The 25,454-nt window shown below is 41.2% G+C and overlaps 1 protein-coding gene across 5 annotated transcripts in view; it reads right to left on the minus strand.

Moving 5' to 3' along the window:
- TFAP2D (transcription factor AP-2 delta) overlaps nt 1-7,863 on the minus strand; it is a 55,771-nt gene extending 47,908 nt beyond the window's left edge. Inside the window, exons 1-3 of one of the 5 annotated variants that reach the window (XM_074947449.1) lie at nt 7,612-7,863; nt 6,280-6,777; nt 2,961-3,021 (exon numbers count right to left, since the gene is read on the minus strand). In XM_074947449.1, the coding sequence (XP_074803550.1) occupies nt 2,961-3,021; nt 6,280-6,777; nt 7,612-7,650 (598 nt within the window). In that variant the 5' untranslated portion in view covers nt 7,651-7,863. The other 4 variants (XM_074947452.1, XM_074947451.1, XM_074947450.1 and 1 more) reach the window with 4 other exon arrangements.
- Between the last annotated feature and the right edge of the window lie 17,591 nt (nt 7,864-25,454).

Genomic DNA, 25,454 nt, shown 5'->3' on the forward strand with positions numbered 1-25,454 from the left:
GATTATTGGTTCTGATGGTCGGAGTAGTGGAGCTCCGGGCTATATCCTGCACACCATTAAATGAAAGTGATAGTATGGGGATCTCTGCCTCAGAATCGGTGGCAAATATTTTATCTAGCTGGTAATTATCTCGCCACCACCTAAGTCCTGCAAAAAGTCTTTTACTTTCCGAGCCTCATTAAAGGAAAACTCAAAATCATGGCACTAAACCATGTCGCAGCCAGCCAGGATGTGTAATGTCAGACCTGTGTTCGGAGGCTGAGACGGGTTTGTGGATGCGGTTTTTTGAGTTATTTGTATTTATTATAATTATTATTCGGGTTGATAAAGAAGACCACATGGCCTTTAAGACACTCCCCCCCTCCCCAGAACAAAAGAATGACTTCTATTCAAGGGGAAATTACATGAGGAGTTATGTTTTAAAATCTTTCTTTCTTTCTTTCTTTCTTTCTTTCTTTCTTTCTTTCTTTCTTTCAGTCAAAAAACCCCCAGCCAACCTCCTTTTAAAAAATATATGTATGTATTAACGAGAAAAAAAATCTGACACTAGATGTTTAAAATATTAGAGAAGCCCAGAATTAATATATTCGTATTGATGTATCGCTAGAAAAGAAGTCTGATTTATTTATATGGGATACTGGACCGCGTTTCGGCGTAGGATGTTTTGATTGTTACTAACACCTATCTTTTTTTTTTAAGTCGGACAAAATATTTATTATGTATTTTTAATATACATCTGAAACCGATAGAGTTGTCTTTGATATCTCCACCGACTTCTCCAAGAGAGAGCTCTTATTCGGCTGCACTTCGGCATTAGATCAGTGGAGGAAAAAACCTTACATTTCCATGCTGGATTTCCTTTACTATCAATCTTTAAATCCTTGAGCAACTTGATCGCTTAAAAAAAAAAAAAAAAAAAAAAGACCCTTGACTACAATCAGCCACACAGGTACAGTAATTGGAAGCTCCTTAGCACAGCTGGAGAAATTGAATAAACTGGATGCGAGCAGGATATCCAGATCTTCTTTCACAAGGAAGATTAGAATCCAGTCAAGTAGTACAGACATAAACCCCAATTTATGAGAATTCATTCACTCCCCGTCTCTCTTTGATGAGGATTCAGCTTCCTAGAGGTCATATTTTGGTTCAGAAACGAAAACACTTTCTAAGATATAATTAATATCGACTGAATTCCAAGGAGAAAGAATCAAGGGGAAACACACAGGCGCGGTTACACCCTTTTAATGGACAGATTGCAACAGATAGGAACTGCTAACACACATCCATGTACAAACAATCCCCGCAACGCCCTGAAATTTCAACCCACCGTCATTCTCCGGTACCACTGCAGATAGAAATGTCGGAGGAATGTTACCCACAACTTCCCTGTTCCCCCCCACTTTGTGTCTGGGGTGTTTTTTTTTTTCCTGCTTTGGTTCATTCCTTTGTGAAATAAGAATTCAACCTAACTTTGTCTCCGAGCCTTTTGGCGGGGACTACATTTTAAAAGAGGGGAAATGTACAGTGTCATACAGGACAGACTCCAAAGAGCACCCCGGGTTGGAAGGAAGAGGTAGCCCTCAGGAGGGCCGGGAAAGCTTGTAATTAGCGGAGCTGTTCTTTCAGCACCAGATGTAGCGGCCCCGGCCTTCTGAATGACCGCCCTACCTTCCATCTACCGGCCAGATTGCTTTGAATAGTGGCCTCTCACCTGGCTTTTTGTTCTTTCAGCTGCCACGTTGCCACTAACAGGCCCCGGCGTGTTTGTGTTGTCGGGTTTCGTTGCTGAACTTTATACTAGTGCAAAAATATATATTTTTAAGCAAATCACTTGCTTAAAATATAAGTTGTTATCCACCCCACCCATAAAAAGAAATTAGCCTGTTAAATAAAAGAATTAGCCTTTTATTTTAGGCTAATTCTCCCATCCCACGTCCACTGGGTCAAGATTTACAATGCCCTTGCCACAGAACTGGGGATTTCAATCGGTACATCGGATTTTAAAACCAGACGAAAAAATTCGGAATGGCTCACCATTTGTGTCGGGATCGTAATCTATGCTTAATACTAGAAATTTTTTTTCAATGCAATTTCAATGGCAATTCGTTCCCGGTATATTTTATTTTTTTATTTAAACCTACAGTTTGTCCCGGGATCTGAATAATAAAATCGGGTTTATTCTACTTAAATAACACTGCACCACATAGTATAATGAATAAGACGGGACTTTATTAAACGGGAAAGTGAATAATTAAGGGAAATATTATTTTCCAAGACGTAGAATGGATCTTTGACAAATCCCTTATATTCGTTTTATTCTGAATACATATATTTATGATAAGCATTATTTTGGGATACAGTATGTCTCTATATTGGCGTTGAATATATGGGCCTCTAGACAAAACAGATTTTTTTCTCTCACAAATAGTCATGAGCAAGGTATTCCGGACGGAGAACAGAATCTTCCTGCTAACTTAGACTTCAGATCTTTTCAGGAGCAGATGGAATCCAGGGCGGCTTTACCCAGACAGTTAACTACTTTGTCAATCACCGGTTTATCTACCAGTCTGTAACAGTGAGTTATTTAGTACGCTCATATTGCCAAACCTCTCGCCCTTTGCATAAGAGATCAGACTGCAAATGCAACAGACAAGCGCTATTGAGCACGAATATTTTTAAATCAAAACGAGAAATCTACCCGAGAAAGGGTGAAATAATGACACAAACAGAAACCTCGATTCACCTTTCATTTCGTCTAGCTGCCACGAAGTGGGGTATTTGTAAGTTACTGAGCCATCAAGACACTACATTAGTTTTAATGTGCTTCTCTTTCCATTGAAATTATCAACAGTTTTTCGATATATCTGTAATATGCTACACAACAACAGATAGAGAGAGAGACAGGTGTGTGTTTTTTTAAAGAAGTAAAATATAGGAAAATATTTTTTTAACCTGCTTACCTCTCCTTATCACCCCACCTTGGCTGTTCAGTACTAGCCCACATTGGGCCTCCACCGACCCCTTAAATTATGAAAAATAAACAAAATCAGTCAGATACCAAAACTCTTTAAATCAAGCAGCTTTTTTTTTTTTTTTAATACAGAGCTCGGTCAATAACGACAGTAAAGACAATATTTCAGCAACACATTTCTAAAAGGGGATTCAAATTACCTGACAACTCCATACAATATCTCAGTCTAATTACTTAATCTTCCACTATCCTAGGAAATGTATTTTTCACAGAATAAGTGTCGGGTTCATTTCTATTTAGATATCATTTTTGCCTAGATAGATAGATTAGATTTGAGAAGTTTATGTGTATGTATACAAATACTCTTTCTCTGTGTGTACATGCATACAGTGTGTGTGTGTATAGACAGTGTATACACAAAGAAATTCTCCCAAATATCTGTTGATCTAAACAAATAAAATCTAAGTAACAATGCAGCTGTCAATAATTCTACGAGATATCTATCTATCTATCTATCTATGTGTGTGTATGTTTGTGTGTGTGAGTGAGTGTACACACATATACACACCGTATATATATAACATAGCCACTCATGCACTATGCTCAAGAGAATATATGTTTGTGTGTGTATGTGTGTCTTGGCATATATACGAAGAGGTTTGTATTTCTACACATCTCTTACTTATACTTACTCTAACTCTTACTCTTTTATTTTTAGATCCAATTCTTCTTTTATACATATTTTTTGATAAGGATCATGAAAGGTTTAACCGGTTTTCTTTTATATACGGGGGCTGGGGGGGAACATAGTGGAAATGTGGTAAAGACGCATTTTCCTTTACAAACAAACGAGATATTCGACATGAAAGAGTCCTTTAAGGGTGTTAACCTACTCAACAGCCCGTGAACAGTCAAGTAAATGCGGAGGGAGAGTCGGTGCATAATAAAAACCCTACTTTACAAAACAACCTTCACAGTCCTGGCGCTCTCCCCCAGTTTCACCATATTGGCGCCGGCCTGTAAGACCCTCCTTTTCAAGGCTCTTTCTTATTTTAAGTGTTCTGCTTTAAAGTGATTATGAAATCAATATGAAAAAAAACTTGGCGACTGAGCATAAATTAAAGCGGTGACGGGAAAAGGTGTGACAGGTTCCTTTGTTGTCCATGGAAAATCTTTTTAGGGGACTGAAAGATGCCACTCCAGCCCCAAGACTGTTTGCATCTGTTCGGCTGACTTAAACCGCCCTCTAAACGATTGGACTTTCACTTAACATTCTGTGCAGGGGAAAGTATATTTACATTTGTTGCATTGGAAATGAGGTCTATGCTGATGAACGTCTCAAAAAGAAAGACGGAGGAGAAGGGGAGAGTGGTGAGACCACAGTTTGGGTCTATAGTTCGCCTGCCCGCTCCACTTCAGTTTACCACCAAAACACCTCCCACTGAACGCAAGGTGAAATTAACAAGCCTGAAAGTGTGTTTTGAAGCAACTAAATACATACATTGAATTTCTCCACGATGAGTCTTTTCTAGACCTTCATATATTTCCTTGTTCTGTCTGGACAGAGAGGGGGTGAAAAATAAGTGAAAGGGAGAGTGCCAAGATGCAAAGGGGGGGGGGGAATCAGGGTTATTTTTTTAATGAATTTTGATCAAATGATGAACCTGTCCCCCTATTTTTTCAAAGCTATTTAATTCTATTTTTTTTAACAAAAATGAACGTGGATCTGACAGCTTAACCAACGTTTATTGTTTCTATATTATTATGATATGCAAGGGAAACGTGTAGTTTGGTCGGATGACATTGCATAAATGACCCGTTGAATGGCACTAAGTCGAAAATTGGATAAACTATGGTGCTCTTTTGCACAGGATTTAGGCATTGTCCGCTGCCTTGCAAACGTTCTTAATCCCCTCTTTTGAAAGATACCAGGCTTTGTGCCTGGCAAAGGGAAAAAATTTGTACAGATACAAAAAGATCAGCAGCAGACGTGGTTATAAAAAGGAGTAAATAGGTTTTAGTTGGGCTAAGAAGTGAATGGCAGATTTGGGTGGGTGTGTGTGTGTGTGGGGGGGGTGGACATAAGGGGTGCCTTATGGAAAATATAAAAAAAAAATGCCCAGAGAATATACAATTATTTAGTGAATTTAAATGTCGAAAAATCAAGATTTATAGAATTTCTCCTCCAAAGGGACCGAACAGATAATATTCTTTGGTTGGTGCTATTCCCTCCCTAAATAATCCCTTGCTCCGGGGTAAGTAGGGAGAAAAATCTTTCTAATGGGGCTCTTTTTAGTTCTCCAAACTTCTGGGTTTTTTAGAGCAGCTGACCTCTATGTATGGGGGAAAGGACAACATAGCGAGCTTTGTGGGAATGGAAGCAAGGACTGAGGGGAAGTAAGTACAGTAAATACGGTTAAATCCGTCTCAGCCTGGCTACCTCTGGAGTGAACCCGGCTCCTTAGCTTGTTGTAAGGGAAAGTATTTGTATTTGACTTTTAAAAAAATGTGTATTGTTATAAATGACAGTTTTAAAAATACATTTTAACTTGGGACAGAGAGACTGCTGGATATGAATTCTCAGTTGGTGGTAACGGATTCATAATTGAATATAAACTAGGTTATCTACATAGGTAGAGATATATGGTGAGTTGACAAACAGGAGATTAGATAGATAGATAGATAGATAGATAGATAGATAGATAGATAGATAGATAGATAGATAGATAGATCTGCATCCATATCTATATATCTCAAGACCTTCATTATTTTACTGTCAAACATTTCTTTTATCATTTACTTTTGCTTTAACATTTCATCTATCGCAGCTAAACTAAGGGATATCTGCAGGGCATGAGAATTTTTTTTTTTTAAAAGTATTTTATAGCAGAGATATTTTTTCCTGTCGTTTCTCCTTCCTCCTCCCTGTGTCTATTTGGATTTTTATATGTGTCCGCGTGTTATTTAAATATACAGATTTGCCACACAAGTGAGGAAAGGGAGAAAAGCGGATTTAGATGGATTATTTTGTAGCCATTTGGAGTGCCTTTGGTTTGGAGGGGATACACAGAGAGAGAGAGAGAGAGAGAGATCTCCTGATTAACTGACCTGTTTCAAGTCATCCACCACCTAAAATGTTAATCCAGATGCGAGGTTATTTTGTCCGGCAAGGGGACTACATGCTTTTAGTTTTGGACCCTAGTAATGGTTCTTATGACTCCACCCTATGTATGTGATCGTGTGAGAGCGATGCTGAAGAGAAGAAGCTATGAGGATGTATCATCGAAAGTATACTGCATGCTATTTACCTGCAAATCGTCTGTCCCCGAGGCTGCAAGCCCGAGGCTTGGTCCTGGCAGGAGTCTTTGATCGGGATGCATCCCATATTGGGACCCATGGCTCATAAGAGACAGGTCGTGGCGCCGGTAAGCATCTAAACACCCCAGCTCTCTCCTCTGCTCGTCCAAGCAAGAGGATTTGAGAGCCCGGGCGTTGTGCAGGTTAATAAAATCGGTGGGTTCCCCATGGTGGATCTGCTGGTAATATTGCTGAGAGTGGTGGAGGGAATTCAAGGAGTAAGCGTCAGGGTTGACTGCCGGGTGGCCGTGCTGGAACTCGTAGTGGAAGGACTGGTGATGAAGTGGTGTGTACTGGTGATTAGTGGAGAAATACGGGGAAGCAAACTCAGTGCCGGTGGTGGAGTAAGTTAGAGGCGAAGAGGACGAATAGGCGACAGTTGAGTTGGCCACAGACTCCAGACATCCAAGCTGCATCAAACGATAGCTGTTTGATCCGTCATGACGTATCTGAAAGGAAGAAGGGAAAAGGAGACCCCAAAACGGGAGGTTTGTCATTTAAAACACCGTGGGCCACTCTGCCAAGCACCCTACCCTGCATCGCTTCCCCCCATTCAAGGTGCCCAACTCCAAGCCGCCCCAAGGTCGCTTCCCCAACACCTTGGGCGGGTGTCATGCAGGTCTGTTCAAAATAATAAATAAACACCCAAACCTGCCTGAGTACAGCCGAGCAAAACGAATCCACCGCACAGAAATACAACAACAACAAGAAAAGAAAAGAAAAAGAAAAGGAACGACAACCAAAAATACTGATCACGGTCTCTGCTATCTGGGAGTGAAACAAAAAGTCATCACACCGAAGCGCTTTAACTCCACGGGAACACCCAGAAGCGGGGGGGAAAAGCTCGCCATTGTGTTATAGAGCATTACATATCTCGATAGATAGCTGCCGCCTTCTTGTGTTTGGGACCCTGGTTTCTAAGGAATCCCGTCACATTGTCCCCCTCAAATGTTCCTAGAGGAAGGCGATGTTCCAGCCTTGCCACATCTTCCCGTTTCTCTCGATTTGATTATTTCCCCCCCAACTTCATTATATTTTTAGGGGTCTTATTCTGTTTTCGTGCTGGGACTGTTTTAACGTGGTAATGAGTTGCTCTGGCTGGTGACAGATGTCATAACGAATTTTCTCCCTATACTTCTTTAAATTATCTCTGAAGCCGGATTATCATTAAATGTAACGGTCCAATACGGATTAAAAAAAATGGAAACAACCACAGAGGCACACACGCTCACACCCATGCACACACACACACGAACACGCGCACACACACACACACACAATACCTCTGCTTCGTGGACTAGTCCTGGAAACGTAGTTGACATTTTGGGTTCTCCGAAAAAAGGCTCAGGATAAAATTCCCTCTCAAAAAAATCAAATCAAAACAAAATAAATTTAAAACATCCAAACTCCTTGTATCCCCACCCGTTTTTTTAAAAAATCTGTATCTACGAGAGAATTTGCAATGTATCTGCATAGATCAGATCGCTTTCCTTTTCCATGCACCACCTTAAAAACCTGTAGGAACAAAATTTTCCCTCTGCACAAAAGCAGCTCCCTGGATCAGATTTTGTACTTGCTGGGTATTTCTTTGGCTGATGTCGTAGGTCCCTTGGTAATATAGAAGTTTTGAAAATTAAGCATCAGCACTGAGAACTGGGAGGACAATAGATAGAGGAGCTTCATCCCAGGAGACAAGGAATAAATATTGTATCTTCGCCTAATAAGGAACTGTAGGTTCTTTCAACATTTTTATACAGTTTTTCCTCCACTCTTTAGAATGCTTTTTTCTCACACAGGCTAATATGGGAGCTAATCTGATCGAAGGGGGCATTTTGAACACATTTTATCGGGAGGCTATAGATCTAATAGATATAGTAATCTATATTAATTAAATCGTCATTTTAAATAGGTAAGTGTGATCCTTCCTGCTGGTTCTACTGCTTTTAAATATAGACCCAAAGAAAAGATTGCACATTTGTGGTGTGTGTCTTTAGCTGTATTTTTCTAAATTAAAACAACGTTGCTGGGCTTGATTTTTTTTTCCTTACGTTTACATCGAATTCAAGTCCACCCCACATCCCAACTTTTCTTTTCTTTTCTTTTCTTTTCTTTTCTTTTCTTTTCTTTTCTTTTCTTTTCTTTTAATAAAGGCTACCTAGCAGACAATCTTAGGGGTTTTTTTTTTTACTAGCTTTTCAAATAAATAGCTAGCCTGAGACCATAAAGTATAATTGCAGTGAATTATATATATGGGAAAAGATGGGACTGTGTGAGAGGAAGGTGGACTTTTTTCCATTTAAATTAATTTTAATTTTTTAAAGACGTGCTGACACATTTTATTCTTGGAAAATTAATTGAGGTTGGATAGCACCGTATTGCACATATGAAGGTTTTACAAATGTATTTATATATTTATTTATTGACAGTAGTGGTAGGTTGGGTCTTAAACACACTTGGAGAAAGAAAGAAAGAAAGAAAGAAAGAAAGAAAGAAAGAAAGAAAGAAAGAAAGAAAGAAAGAAACGTTCTATTTAGAACGGGAAGTATCAAAATATAAATGGTTTATATTTTGCAAAATATAAACGAACGTTCTAAATCGAGCACAGTACTGGGAAGTAAATGTTCCGAGAAAGATTCTTAGCCAAATGGCATTTCCTGCCGATGTGTGTCTGCTGATGGCTAGTTTCCACAAATTAGAAGCCTGGAGTTAAAAGAGGGTATAACTCGCTTTTAATTGCCATTTAATTTGGTTTGCTTTTAAGTGTTTTAGCTGCAAAGGTGTCTTAATAATAAGCCGCAGGCAAATAGGCATGTGGCTTTTTTTTTTTAAGGTCTAGTTTTGGGGAGGGTTTACTGGTATCTGTTCATGCAGGCTAACAGGACCTGTCATTCAGCCCTCTTTTCTTTATACAAATGGACAAAGGCACACGACTAGAATTGAAATGCATTGTCTGAGATGGAAAAGTGCGATTATCCAGGCGTGCACAGGGGTCAGCAGCAAACACTTTTTAGCACTCCTACATATTATGAGAGGGTTCATCTTGGCAGAGTTGCCCCCCCCCTTTTCTCCCCCATTCTCCTTAATGGAGAAGGAGGAGGATAAGAGGAAGGAAGGACATTTTATTTACTTTTTTTCTTTTTAATAGGAAATTTCGACACTGATTATTCTAACGTAATTACTGAGATATCAAAGATCCCCTTTCTTTCCCCATGTCTGATATTCCAGGAACGATTCCAAATGCTAGCAAGAGCTGGACTTCTCAAGAGTCTGGTAGAAAAGATGGTGAAATAATGTGGAGTAAATAAACAAGCTAGACTCCTTTAAATTATTGGCCCACTCCCAATGAATGAAATATGTGTGTGTGTACAGTAAACACACAAACAATAGGGCATATACCTAAAAAAGTTAAGACCCCGTGAATTAATACTTCTGACATATGCATGACTTTGTGTCTTCTTCTTCTTCTTCTTCTATAGCACTCAGTTAGAAAACAATCTCTCAACACCCTTTAAAGATAAAGATTGTTCTGAAAACGATTGTTTATCTCATCATTAATGCCTAAGGATGTTATTTTTTGTCGCATACGTTTGTTTTGATTATTGTTTCTCTTTCGTCGTCATTCATATGAAAAGGGCTGAACGACAAAGAACTACAACAAATTAAAAACAAGGCATAACTGAAAGCGCGATAGACTAGGCTGTGCGTGGGGACAATGAGTTACGAAAAGCGCGGATGTGAGTTAATTTTCTGATAGGATTATACAGTATTTTCTCTCCTATTATCATCTGTGAGTAAATCCATTCCTCAGATCAATGTTTTTCATGAGCTGTTTCTCCACAGAACATATTAGCCTTCTATTTATTTATTTGGAAAACTTCCATATGGGAAGGGGGAGTTATTTTAGTTTGAGTTTTGCTAGTCTCATTGGCTGCAATTACTTTCTGCACCCAAACAGGAGGTAACTCTTACATTTTAGGCGCACATCATAATGAGTTAAGTGGGACGCAAGTTTAGTGAACAAGGACTGATTCCTTCAGTACCCACTTAACAAAGAGAGTAACTGCTCCCTTCCCCCACCACGCACAAAGATGCAACCGTCGCAAATAAACCGAAAGACGAACCTAACTGGGGAGTTTTGATCAGTTAACCAAACAACAACAAAATGTTCCTGTCTGGAGGAAAAGATTAAGAAATCAACGGGCCATATGCACGTACTGGTCAATTCCATCTGTTATGTTTCATTATGTCCCCTATGCTGTTCTAAGGCACGTCACACGGTTTGTTTTTAACCTCCCCCCAAACCCAATTAAGAGGCTGAAGCGAGCTGCAGATCACTTATTAATTACTCCAAAAGGAATTCTTTCAGGAAAGTTAATTGGTATCTTTCTGTTTTCCTATCATCGCCATAAGCTAATGACTACAACAGACTTTAACGTGAGGCTTAATTGAATTAACTGGGTAAATGATTTAATAGAGCGTGATCTCCCGTTGACGGGCTTGCAAGGGTTTCTTCTCTGAGGAGAACCTCGTCTGCCATGAGGGGTGGTGAATGTCGACAGGAACTCTGGGCAAGACAGACTGGACTTCTGGAAAATCGCTCCTTGCGGGTGCGCTCACCTGACTTCATCGGGTAGCTCCCTGAACTGTAGAAAGCCGCAGCTGCTGGAGTGACAGAAAACTTGGCCCGGATGTCTGGCGGTTGTGCCCTATCGACTGCCCGGAACTGTCGAGCCGAGTGACTTGGTGTTTGACCTAAACGTGTTCTCACGTAGTTGGAGACTAGCCGGGAGTTACATTTCCCTTTGCCTTTCCCTTCCCTCCCCCGTGGCCCTGTCTAGAGTCCCTGGTTCCGAGGCAGGCTACCTGCACAAACGAGTGTTGCTTTTTATTACTAATCACGAGCCTGCTCTTAAGAGTCTTTACTGGCGCAAACCTCCAAGAGACTTGAATGGGAGTCTTGCCAAAGTCCTAGGACCAATTCTCTTTTCAAAGGGAGCTTGAATGAACAATGTGATGAAAGGCTCGACAGCAGGGATTCACTTTAAGGCCTTTTGTGAGCGTTGTAGCCACGCGCTTCCAGAAGAATTGTCTCTCTCCTTCATTGGCCGGCAAAGGCTGTTTACGAAAGTGTATGTTTGCCTTTCCCTGTGGCTTTTTGTGCTTTTCTAAAGTTGGAAGGGTGTGAGCTTCGGGGAACCTCTGGGGGAAGGATAGCTCAGTGGTTTGAGCATTGACGTGCTAAAGCCGGGGTTGTGAGTTCAATCCTTGAGGAGGCCATTGTGGGATCTGGGGCAAAAATTGGGGATTGGCCCTCCTTTGAGCAGGGGGTTGGACTAGATAACCTCCTGAGGTCCCTTCCAACCCGAATATTCTATGAGTCTATGAACCTCCTTTTGCCTTAAAAGAAAAGGCATCCCTTCGAATAAGACATTTCTTTGTCCACCCTTCTTTCAACCTCGTAACCCCCTGCTTTCGGGAGTCCGATTGCTTGTGATGCTTTCTCTTATCGGCCGCAAGGCTGTTGCCAATAATTTTGACTCCTTACAGCGTGAAAACTGGACGCAGAAGGGTAAATCCAGACTACGAGCTCCACTCTGCAGGCCGTACCCCGGCAAAACTTCCATTGACTAGACTTCTTGAAGAAGAGACTTCAGGGTTGGTCCCTGCATGCATATGGCTTATCAAAAGACATCCAGGTGGTCAATATCAGAAGGTTAGATGCTGCTGTATTCCATTATATGTCTTTTGGGATAAATTCAGAACACCCTACCTTAGGTAAAACGCTGAAGGGTAGATCTATCTATCCACACAACAAGACGATAGAGAGGTAGATAAACCTTGTAAATATGCTGAAAATGGTATTACTTTGTTACTTTTGAATATTCGATTTTTTACTATTAAAGATCCTTATTTTAAGACCCTAATCCATACGACATCCTTGTTTCTTATTATTATTCTCTGTGTGTGTGTGTGTGTGTGTGTGAATAAACCGTAACCCCCCGATTTCACCTAACATTGCTCGAGGAAACAAGGTAAATATCCTTTTGCGAAGTTTTGGGTTGCTGTGGCCAAGTTAGCATTTCCGGAAGAATTTTCCGCCCTAGTAGATTGAAATTTGTCATGGATACCCTCCCCCTCTTTCCTTTTTAACACTAACAAACAACTTTTCCCGCCACAACACTCCTTCACCTGTGTGCATCTGTATTCTGCTTCAACACAGCAGCGGAGAGGCAACATAAGGGGGCAGAGAAAAATGCATCTGCAAGCCATTAAAACTCTGTGAATATATTAGTCTGAAATTAAAGGGTATAACTAGTGTCTCCAAGTAGTTTCTTTGATAACAGCGAAAATTCTTCTCGCTGAGATTTCGACTCCGACTCAAGGGCAGCTCTTCAAAGACGGGTGCCTGCCATCATTAAACATCTAGCAGAGCACGGTTTAAATGTGGACTTGATCAATGCTTTCGTGCAAAAAGAAGGATGGGACTGAATGCAGCCTGCACCATCCAGTGCAACATTTTAGAATGGACTCCTGAGCTTGGCGGCTCGACCTGCTATCCAATCATCAAGGTTTTCAAACATTCCTTGCATACACCCCGCTCTTAAACTGTCCAGGACAGGTGGCAAATTACTCCCCTGGGTTTGAAATCAAGACTCCTCCCTCAGAACAGATTCTGTTTGAAAGCACAAAGAAAGGAACCTCTCTCTTTCATTATGCCCGGCGTCACCCACTGGACGACCTCTTTGTTCCAGCCTTCTCTTTCTGTTCTTTATTTACTATGGCGACCTTAATGTTTGCACAGACTCTGGTGTTGTCCTCCTTCCCCCTGGCTGCCATTCCTTTGACTTGTGTCATTAGCTAATTTTCTCTTCTTAACTGATGTCGCTTATTCCACATCATGCACTAGACCGGGCTGGCCCTAATTTGGTTCTTCTGGGCGCCTTGCTGTTCGCTCCCCACAATCTTTGTCTCTCCAAACCAGCTTCCTATTCTTGCAAACATTTTGCTCTCTTCAGTACTTAACTACCGTGTGTCAAATCCCTTCTGTCCTTGCTCAAGTGAACTTCCCAATGTCTTCAATGGGAGCTTTGCCTGAGGGCTGAGGAGAGACTGCAGAACCTAGTGTGAAGGGTTGCATAGGAATCTTTCTTAAAGGATGATCAAGAATAACGATGACCCCATTGCCTCATCAACACCATTTTGCTACTTCCTCGGTGCCACAAATCTGTAGTTTCCTGAGTATTTTATATATTCCTTCTTAGAGGTGTAACTGCGCTTCTCTCAAATCTATGTATTGGTTCTACCTTTCCGAAGACATTTTAAATAGTTATACTAGCTCTTTCTCTATTCTTTAGCTAGCTCCATTCATCAGGCGGACTCTACTATCCTCCTTGGGACATTTGTAGTTCCACCCTTTTCTTTTGTTGAGCGATCTTAATTTCCTTCAGTATTTCTACTGCATCCCTTAGAAGGAACATGGTCACTAGTGGTGGCATCTGGCCTCCATCCACCTGTGTGAAGGATTCTCCCTATCTAAACAGCCAGAGCTACCTCTTCTGTCCGTAACGTTTGCGATCTCTTAGAGGCCGTTTTTATTTTCCATGGATCACTACAAAAAGTAATTCTCCCTCTGCTAATACTCACACCTTCTTTTCAACTGTTGGAAATGGGTGATGTCCACCTTGATTTCACTGGCTTCCTTAGCACTACAAAAGTAATTTGCCTCTCTTGATATTCACCCCTTCTTGTCAACTCTTGAGAATAGGCCCCTTCCACTTTAACTGAGTTGGCCTCGTTAGCACTGACCCCCTCCCCACTTGGTAAGGCAACTCCCATCTTTTCATGTGCTCTCTCTCTCTCTCTGTCTCTCTGTGTGTGTATAATATATATATATATATATACACATACACACACACACACACACACACACACACACACACACACACACACACACACACTGCTTACTGTATTTTTCATTCCATGAATCTGATGAAGTGGGTTGTAGCCCAGGAAAGCTTATGCCCAAATAAATTTGTTAGTCTCTAAGGTGTCACAAGGACTCCTCGTTGTTTTTTTCTGTACCTGAAGAAAGTCTTATTACTTTATTTATTCTAATCTCCTGTGCAATCCTCCTTTCATTCCTCATCTTGGTGGTTCTCACATTTCTTACACTTTCTTCCCTTCATTAGATAATCTTCCCAGACCTCTTCTTTCTTTACCTGGTCTCTTTCCTTCACTTATTTCACCTTTCTTACCCTTGAATACTTTTTGTCCATCCAAATCAACTTTTCTTTACTCACAGTCTATTTGCTGCTGAGTGTAACAGAGGGCTCATAGGACCACGCTAATTTATTTTGGATCTTTTCAACCCTACTCCTGTTTAGCTATTGCTTTGTCACCTTAAATGTCACCCCCAGTTGCCGGCTATCTAATTTGTTCTGCTGGGAAGTAAAGTTATGTTCTAATTACAAACCCAACTAGGCTATAATTATGCGTGTGTGCGGGATCAGTGTCTATCTTCATATCACTAGATCTCCAGTCATATCTTGTTTTGCTAATTAACCATTGATGTCTTTCAAGTTCTTTTATGTTTGAAGAAGGGAGGTGGTCACAGATATCTCATGTTTATGTCCAATTAGCAAACTAAGCTTTCTCCAGGTGTGTCCTTTGTATTTGTATCTGTACAAATGATGTTTGCATTTATCCTCACCCCACACCCTATTGCTCCTTCTGTATATAATTTCTACTGCCAGTCCACTCCCCTGTAATTAATAAGGGAGTACATTAGTAGTAGGAATTAGGACTGGGTGGAGAACAACAATTTTGTTTCTGAAAAAAATTGAGGTTTCCAGGTTTATTTTCATTCTGATGTGGCACAAACAAATGAGAGCTTTCCAATGGGCTTGTGGGATAAACACACCATGAAGACGAGTCCCCAGATTTACCAATGGTTAGCACCCTCAGCTGGTATAGGGAGACCGGGGTTCAAATCCTTGTTCTGCATCGTTCAGTAGCAGCCTTGTACCTTGGACTTCCAAATTCCAGGTGAGTGCTCTAATTAACCAGTTATTCTCTCTTATTCCATCCTGAACCGAAGTCTTCACACTGAAACTGATACATTTCTCTAACATTATGGTGGTGGTGGTGGTTTTTTTAAAAATAGCATTTCTTCAATAGAAATAAAGTCATCAACATTTTTCTCACTAGCTCTAGCACGAATATCCCAAAGTCCACCTCTGCAACAAATGCAATAAAAGCAAGAATAATTCTGGATGTTGATCCAAAGCCCATTAAAGTCAATAGAAAGATTCCCATTAGCATCAAGGAACTTTGGATCAGGCGCTTGGAGTTCACCATTTCTCAGTGGGTACATAAACCATGATACCTGTGGTATCTAGAAGCAAGCAGTGATGATAAAGCACAAACCTTAAAAATTAACCATTGAACCCAATTAAAACAACCCTCAAGCCAATCCCGGTTTCAGGACAGTTTTGAACCATGCACTCTGTATAGTTCACCCCATCAAGTCAAAGAGGCCCTTGGAAATGCCCCTAATCAGAGAAACTGACGAGCTAATTTAAACCAAGATGACACTATCCACATTATTTTCAGGATGCATTTCAATATTTGAAGCAGAATCTTATCATTAAACTTCTCTCTGGTAGTGGAGAATGAAAACATCTGTAGACTGTGATGTATTAAAGATGTACCTTATATTAGAATCATCCATAATTAATGCAGACATTCCAATAAATAATACAGTGCCAGGTTCTTTGGATTATTGAGCATAATCTACTGTACTCATATATTTATGCGCTGGCAGTAATAGCGAGCACGTTTCCTTACCTAATTAAACACAGAGCACTACGGTATGTTTAAATAACCTTAAGGTTGTGACACAAACTTAAAAGAGTAAATTCAAAGGTAAGGCTGACATCCCTGTCCTTGCTCATGAGGCGTGGCTTGATGGCTTTTCTCCGTGTGTATAATGCATCGATTTATGGATATTCATTTTAAATCTGCCCCCCCCCCCCCCGCATCTTCATTTATAGCCCTAACACTCTTTACACTTAGGTGTAATATTATTATTATTTTTAAGACATTCTTTCCTCAGGAGCCCGGGATTGCTCTGAATAGCTTGTATAAATCAGTATTTAGGTTAAGTTATTTATTTATATATTTATTTATTCATGTATTTGAATATGGGATTTTATTGACCCAAGAATCCAGGATAGTTGCAGGGGAACCATTCTACATTTTTCTTCAGGTTGATTCCATATTCAGGTATTTGCTATTAAAATGCACATGCTGGGTCCCCAAAACTGAAGCCTGCTACTTCAGAGACAGTTGAGTCCATCGGGGAATATATATTTATGTCTTTAAAACATATTTTAATTTCCCGATTGATCATAATGGCTCATGCATAAATTCAATTTTTTTCCATTTTCTCTTACTTAAAAATTGGCCATTAACATTTATTTGGCAAAAGGGAAAAAAATGTTTTCAGCAATGGTATCTTGCCTGAAAAGTTGGAAATTTCTGGAGTGATCTTTTTGGTTGGAGGAGGAGCTATTCATAACCTCCTGACAATAGCTAGATTTATAATGAACGTGTTGACAGTGCTAACTATGAGATCCATTCTGCAACTTCTACTCATGCTGGTAATCCATACTTAAGACAGTTGTCTTGCTGACCTCCATGGGACTGATGATTTTAGTTCAGGGGAAAGGGTGAGGCCCTAGGTTGACTTGAATGAAGGGCCTTGCTCCAATGGCCATTTTAAGGTAATCGGCTTCTTTCCAGTGATGTTAATGGGCTTTGGATCAGATCTTGAACAAGTCTTTGAGTTTCTACTGTGCTTAAAATACAAAAATGAAGGAGACAGTAGGAAAGTAATATTCTTACTTTTTAAACAAAATCTATTTTCCATTGTATGTCTTTTAGAAATGTTGGTTTCATAGACTGAAAGCTGAAAGTCACTAAATATTAAGAAAATTTGAAAAATATTATTTTCTTTTCATAGCAACTATGGAGAACATAACCAACACATTTGTAGCCCCATTTAAGATTTTCAGTGGTAACCTTTATCCATTCATAGAAACTGAACATTTCAAGCTGACTATTCCGGGCCAGGAAAGTGAAATATTGACCGTCAACAATTCTACATTACAAAATTAAATGATGGAAATTGACATAGAATGTCTTCACCTGTTTAATGGCAGTGGGCTTGAACATACAAGTTGCTCAGACCAGAATTTAAGCACGTGCTTAACATTTATTTTCTTACATAGAACAAAAAGTGCAAGTCCATGGTTTTAATACCATACAGCAACATACAGAGTGAAAATTAGGTCTAGTTAGCAGAGTATTAAAGACAACTATGTAATTTTACAGCGTGTTTATATGTGATGGCTATAGTTATAACATTTATAATATAGTGTATTTATGTACACAAATTATAGTGTTATAGTGTGTTATAGATATGTGTGCCACACATACACTATACACAGAAAGATCATTAGGTTTTGGGTGAAACTGAGTTAGGATTGTGTTAGGTGTGCAGTTAATTTTTATGGAGTATAATTTCTGAAGTCAATTTACACCTGCTGAGTACCTGGTCCCATATTTTGAATATAGAGAAATAGATCTTAATTTGCACTTGTAATTCCCAATAAGGCCAATGGGATCTGCATGTATGTCGTGATGTATATCAACTCTCTGAATTTGTGCAAGTGTGTAATGTATACATTATATCTATGCACGGTGTGTGTACAGTGCAGTGCCTGTTGATATCACTGTGCAACACAAGTGCACACAAAGAAGATATATTTCTCTATATTGGACATATCAACATTAGCTGGACATTAGTGGGCTGGGATGATTTAGTTGGGGATTGGTCCTGCTTTGAGCAGGGGGTTGGACTAGATGACCTCCTGAGGTCTCTTCTAACTAGGGTGACCAGACAGCAAATGTGAAAAATCAGGATGGGGGTGGGGGCTAATAGGAGCCCATGTAAGAAAAAGACCCCAAAATTCGAACTGTCCCTATAAAATCGGGACATCTGGTCACCCTACTTCCAACCCTAATATTCTATGATATGACCCTCACCTGGAATTTGACCCTAAATTTGGAACCAAACCTGATCCTTAAAGATTAAATAGGAAAATTGAATTTCATCCATTGCAAGCCGTAAGCCTTGCTATTAAAAGAGGGGAAAATATTATTCCTCGAAGTTAGAAAGATGGGTAACATAAAAAGAAACCAGATTAGGTAGGTAGGTAGGTTTTTTTTTTAATCATCAGCTTGATACCTGCTGTCCTGCAGGGTGGGTTCCTAAAACGAAAAGTTTCTCTTCTTTTACTGTCTAGAAAGAACCCCTCAACTAGGTTGTTTGTTTGTAGTAACCCAAGGGAGGAAGAACGCTTGTCTGGCATTCCTCTCCTTTCTTGCAGGCTGCTATTGGGACGGGTCTCCCCCACCCTTTCCCCCTCCTGAAGGATCAGCAGGTTGATTTCTCGAGCAGCAGAGCTGGATGCTGGCTTGTAGTAGGCAAGTAGAGCCTCTTGTCGAAAGGAGCTGTCCATTCAGAACCAGTCGGCCACGTGGTGTCTGCCCGCCAAAAAAACAAAAGAGGGGAAATATTAATTAATTTAAAAAAGAAAAGGAAAAGCCAATCTGCTCAATCCTCCGCCTGCAGGCAGGCTCTAACGGAAACCACATCTGCTTTCCCTCTCCCCCCCAAGAAATCTTCATTTGGGCATTAGAATACTTAAAAGGATTAGTCATTAAATACTTGTACATTTGGTTTAATTCGCTAGAAACTCTATGTCACAGGGTTACATCAGAAAGCTAAGAGTTTTAATCTCATCTGCAGTATTTACCTAGATGTTTTATTTCCTCTGCTGCTTGTTCCAGGGCTCATATTAATATCCCACGTGCCCAGAGGGAGGAGGTTAAAAAAACTGAGCTGGTTGCTGTCTGATGGTATAAAAAATATATCAAAGGGCCTTTTAAGGTAAAACAAAAAAAGAAGCATGAATGGGAGTCTGGTGTTCCCTTTTGCAGCCTGGTGCTTATTGATGCTTCTGATGATGATGTTGTAAGTAGCTCATTTCCCAGGAAGGCAGTGTGGATCTGTGGATTAGGCACTGAATTGGGAGAGCTGGGTTCTGTTCCCATCTCTGCTATGTGATCGGAGGCAAGTAACTTTTCTCTCTGACTCAGTTTCCCCATATAACACATCTGCATCTCCTCTGTGAAACACTTAGCAATGCATAGAAGAAAAGCACCATATAGGCTTGATCTGGCAAGGCACTGAGGCCCATGTACTCAGAAGTAGTTAGGTTCATAACTCTCATTGATTTTCATATGAGTCAGGCTCCTAAATATCTTTGAGAGACCCTGGTTCAACAAGGTATGTAAGGAGTCCCTTCAAATTCAATGGGACTATTTGCACTCTAGAAGCAAGGTGTACTTTGCTGAGTTGGCTGAAATGAAGGGCAATTGGGAGGGGTCAGTGTGCATTATATGTACTGATCCATGGAGGATGTGAGTCTGTCATATTACACAGCTCAAGAGCCTGTCTTTTAACTCAAGATGTTGAGACATGCTTTTAGCTCTGGACATCCCTTTTTGAATACCTGGTGCGTGGGCCAAGAGGACAGATGTCATGATTACCTCACAGGACTGGACCCTAAAAGAGCTATATATGACTATATGTCCCAAGTTAAAATGTATATATGCAATATATGGAGTCACATGGACAAGTCACATGTCCAGGCATGATTTTGCTTAGTCATAGCAAGAAAGTCCATTAACTGTAGATAGGCATCTTCTATGGTCCATACTGAGTTAAGTGTTTCTTGATGAGCCACTTAATTTGAATATTTCCTTCACAATGTGGAGGCTAAATACCTTGTTGGTGTTTCCTAGTAGCAAACACATTAGAAATATAGATATAGAGCCAATTCTCATAACTTCAAATACAAAAATGATACATGCATACAAATAGCATAATCAGATTCAGCAAATCATATCCTTTCCATAGACACCTTACTTGACATAATTTCTACAAGATTTGCTGCAATTATATAACAGTGGTAGCAACAATGATTTACATGGTCATATTTTATCAGAGAACGTCACACCCAAGTCAAGCAGGCTAACCACTGGGCCATGCTTTCTCTACAGATCTGCTGCTGCTCCTGTTGATTTCTATGGGGAAGAACTGAGACTATTATTATCCTCTTTGAGAAACTGAGGCATAGAGAGATTCATTGACTTGCCCAGAGTTAAACAGCAAATTCTTGATGATAGGAGGCAGACTTTCCTGGTTCCTGATTGCATGCTTAAGCCATTCAAGAACTTGGGATTTATAACTCTTAGAGCCAAATATATATAAGTGACTTCAGATAAATGAAATGACTTGTCCAATGACACACAAGAAGTCTGGCAGAGCTGGGAATGGCTTACAGACATCCTGAGACCCTAGACAATGCTGTAAACACTAGAATTGCTTCCTCTGGACTGGAACTCAGGAGATCGTGGCTCTGTGCTCATCTCTGCCACAGGCCAGCTGGCTGACCTTGGGCAAGTCATTTCCCCTGTCCTGCTCTCAGTTTGCCTATCTGTAACATGGGGATAACGATACTGACCTCTTTTGAGACCTACTGAGGAAAAGCACTATGTAAGAGCTAGGTATTCTTCTTCCACAAGGAGAAAATATATGAAGAAAAATGTATTCTAGAATATCAGTCCCATCTAATCTGGGACTACAGATACTAAAATGCCCTAATCATAATCATATTGTATGGGATCATTACAAAAAAGAGTTAAAGTTGTCTCCATATCTTAACTGTGTGATTTCATATGTATCTGTAAAAATTTACACCTTATTTTTAGTCTGAATTTGTTTAGCTTCAGCTTCTAGCCACTGGATCTTTCTGGATATTTGTCTGCTAAATTAAAGATGCCATTACCAAATATTTGTTCCCCATGTAGGTACTTGTAGATTGTGATCAAGTCACCCCTTAACCATCTCTTTGTTAAACTAAATGGACTAAGCTCCTTGAGTCTATCGCTATAAGGTGTGTTCGCCAATCCTTTATTTGTTCTCATGGATGTCCTCGGAACCCTCTCCAATTTATTAACATGAAAAGAGAAGGGCTATGGCACAGCTTCACTTCACCTGTCCTCCACTGGTGCTGGGTTCATTAGGGGACTGTGCTAGCTCTTAACATCAAGGAGCCATGCATGAGTGGCTCAGCGAAGCTCCTCCCACTGCTGATTGACAAACAGAATCTGCCCCAGGAATGCTATCTACAGATACAGAAGCTGAAATAAGGAAGTGGAGGAATTACACACAGTGCAGTAGTGCCCAAGGGGGCTTTCTGTACTGAAAGGGCTATTTAAACATGTAGAGCCTAGTTCTTCATCACCCTGCGCCTAGTGTAGTCATCATCCCCTGTGCAAAGCAGGTGTAAAAATGCTGCTGCTCTGATTAGGTGGTGCTTTACATTCACTTTGCACTGATGTAAATGACTCTATAAGGTACAGGGAGGCCCATGGAGTCCAGGTCCTGGGGGTGCAATTGGCAGGGAAGAGACTCCATGGGTGGCTCTAAGGGGGCATCTACCCAATGACTGGCAGCCCCCAGCAGCAAGTCTCAGAGCCTGCATCTACAGAGTAAGGCTTGTGCTACTGTGCTAAAAATAGCTGTGTAGATGTTTGGGGTCTGGCTCTGAAGTCCATCCCCTCCTTAGGCTTGAGAGCCCAAGCTCCATCCCATCCCACAATATCTACACAGCCCCCAATGTCTGTAGACCCAGGCTCCGAGACTCACAGCCGGAGGATGACGTTCACTGTGTAGACGCGTCCTTAGTTGTTCCAGCTAGAACAGTTCTTTAGGGACTACTCTACTGGCCAAGGGCCACTGCAGTGCAGTGTGCTGTGACTCTGTCCTCCGACCTCTAGCAAGGCTCCTGCTGGAGCCATCCAGAAGGGAGGGCAGATGTTGTACAGCTGGCTGGTTATACCCCTTGCATCAGGGAATCCCCTGCTGCCTGGCTAGGCCAATTCTCTGTCTTCTCTGTTCTGCTGGACCACAAAGGGGTTGGATGGTTCTGGGGCCCATGACATGGCCAGGACTGTCATAAGCATAGGCTCCTATTGTTTTAGACACTGCATTGATTGCCACCTTATACAAGACAATAAACTAAACAACAGTGACCAATAAATAATAGTTGTTACAGCCCTGATAACATTTGGGCTTGTTTCTTACAAGTTCCACACAGGTTCTGTTGCTTTCCCTCAGGTTGGGACTACTAGATAGCTATTACTTTCTATACCCATGCTCCTTGGCCAAATATATAAACAACTCTCTGAAGAACACACTGACTTCCTGTCCGCTTTCAGGGGCAAATCCAGGTCTTGACATGGATCTATAAGCACATTTGGCCCAATCATAGATTCACAGAAATGCAGGGCTGGAAGGGACATGGATAGGTCATCAAGTCCAGCCCCATGTGCTGAGGCAAGGCCAAGTAAACCTAGGTCATCCCTGGCAGGTGTTTGTCATCCTGTCTTTCAGTAAAACCAGGGAGGAGGCTAATGGGGAAAGTCTGCTCCTCTGGATCAGTTAGCTTCATTTCTCCCCAGCTGTTTCACTGGGGAGGGGGATCCCCCAGTAAATGAGTCACAGGACCTCCCCAAAAACTTGCTGATCCCCTGGAACATGCATGACACCAAGGCCGTTTTCACTAAGGGTCTGCACCTCTGCATTGGTTCTGGAGCCCTGCTCTCGCTCCCTGCTCCTGGCAGTGCAGTTCCATGGATTTAAATAGTTCTATCTCAGGGCTTTTGTGAGTGTCAGGCATGGGGGACAGGTGAACATAACACTCCTCCATTGGCCTGCTTGGAGTATGGTGTGATCTGCCCCAGTCCGAGCCTCAGCCCTGGCACTCACTTGTCCCCAAACCTCACTCATCCACAAGAGCGTTCCCCTATTTGATCCAGATCCCCACTGTCATACAAAGCCCCAAATAGCCATGTTTGTAGCAGAATTGGGCCTGTTTCCAAACTCTGCTCCAGAACTGCATCGGAGATATTGCATCCTGGCTGATCTCCAGGCCTCACTCTGGCATTCCTACTCTGCTGTACGGGGACATGGGGAGAGTTCCCTGAGAAGTTTGTCTCTGTGGCACACCAAGACCTCCACCCATTTTCTATGCTCCACAAATTCTGCCTGCCCCACACATGCCAACTGATACACACTCCACGCAATGGAACAGCACCAGTTTTGCTGCACCTGAGACTCTCTATGGCTGCAAAACAGAGGGCAACATTTTTCTGTGATGTAGAGCATAGAATTATAAAATTATAGGACTGGAAGGGACCGCAAGAGGTCATCTAGTCCAGTCCCCTGCACTCAAGGCAGGACTACATTATCTAGACCATTCCTGACAGGTGTTTGTCTAACCTGCTTTTAAAAATCTCCAATGATGGAGATTCCACAACCTCCCTAGGCAATTTAGTCCAGTGCTTCACCACTCTGACAGTTAGGAATTTTTTCCTAATGTCCAACCTAAACCTCCCTTGCTGCAATTTAAGCCCATTGCTTCTTATCCTATCCTCAGAGGTTAAGAAGGACCATGTTTCTCCCTCCTCCTTGTAACAACCTTTTATGTACTTGAAAACTGTTATAATGTCCCCTCTCAGTCTTCTCTTCTCCAGACTAAACAAACTCAACGTTTTCAATCTTCCCTCATAGGTCATGTTTTCTAGACCTTTAATCATTTTTGTTGCTCTTCTCTGGACTTTCTCCAATTTGACCACATCTTTCCTGAAATGTGCTGCCCAGAGGGGGACACAATACTCCAGCTGAGGCCTAATCAGCACGGAGTAGAGCGGAAGATTTACTTCTCGTGTCTTACTTACAACACTCCTGCTAATACATCCCAGAATGATGTTAGCTTTTTTTGCAACAGCGTTACACTGTTGACTCATATTTAGCTTGTGGTCCACTATAACTCCCAGATCCCTTTCTGCAGTACTCCTTCCGAGGCAGTCATTTCCCATTTTGTATGTGTGCAACTGATTGTTCCTTCCTAAGTGGAGTACTTTGCATTTGCAACCCCTCCCATCTTGGTATCATCCACAAACTTTATAAGTGTACTCTATATACCATACTCTATATATATATATATATATATATATATATATATATATATATAAGTATACTCTATATACCATTATCTAAGCAATTGGTGAAGATATTGAACAGAACCAGACCCAGAACTGATCCCTGAGGGACAACACGCTTTATGCCCTTCCAGCATGACTGTGAACCACTGATAACTACTCTCTGGGAATGGTTTTCCAACCAGTTTTGCGTCCACCTTATAATAGCTCCTTCTAGGATGCATTTCCCTAGCATCATAGGACTGGAAGAGACCTCAAGAGGTCATCTAGTCCAGTGCCCTGCACTCATGGCAGGACTAGGTATTATCTAGACCATCCCAGACCGGTGTTTATCTAACCTGCTCTTAAAATTCTCCAATGATGGAGATTCCACAACTTCCCCAGGCAATTGATTCCAGTGCTTAACTAGCCTGACAGTTAGGAAGTTTTTCCTAATGTTCAACCAGTGTGGTTCTACTGTAACTAATTTTCTAAGTAGCTACCCCTTCATTAACTTATTCACGAAGTGTTGATTATTGAATGTAGTTCTTATGCAGGATACAAGATACCATCAGTACCACTGTAAGCACAAGGCTGGAGTATTTCATACTGTGACAGGGTTGGGCCAGATGGCTACAGGAGAGTAACAGAAGGCAGATATATTAGCCCCAGGTTAAGTAGGTCCCTTTTCTCTGGGTAAGGTAACAGGGAAGGTTCCAGAACAATCAGGAACCTTCTGGAGACAATTAAAATAGACAGGCTGATTAGAACACCTGTAGCCAATCAAGAAGCTGCTAGAATCAATTAAGGCAGGCTAATTAGGGCACCTGGGTTTAAAAAGGAGCTCACTTCAGTTTGTGGTGCACGTGTAAGGAATGGGAGCAAGAGGCGCTAGGAGCTGAGAGTGAGAATGCATACTGTTGGAGGACTGAGGAGTACAAGCATTATC

Source organism: Natator depressus, chromosome 3, assembly GCF_965152275.1.
Source record: "Natator depressus isolate rNatDep1 chromosome 3, rNatDep2.hap1, whole genome shotgun sequence".
In the NCBI taxonomy this organism is placed as follows: domain Eukaryota; kingdom Metazoa; phylum Chordata; order Testudines; family Cheloniidae; genus Natator; species Natator depressus.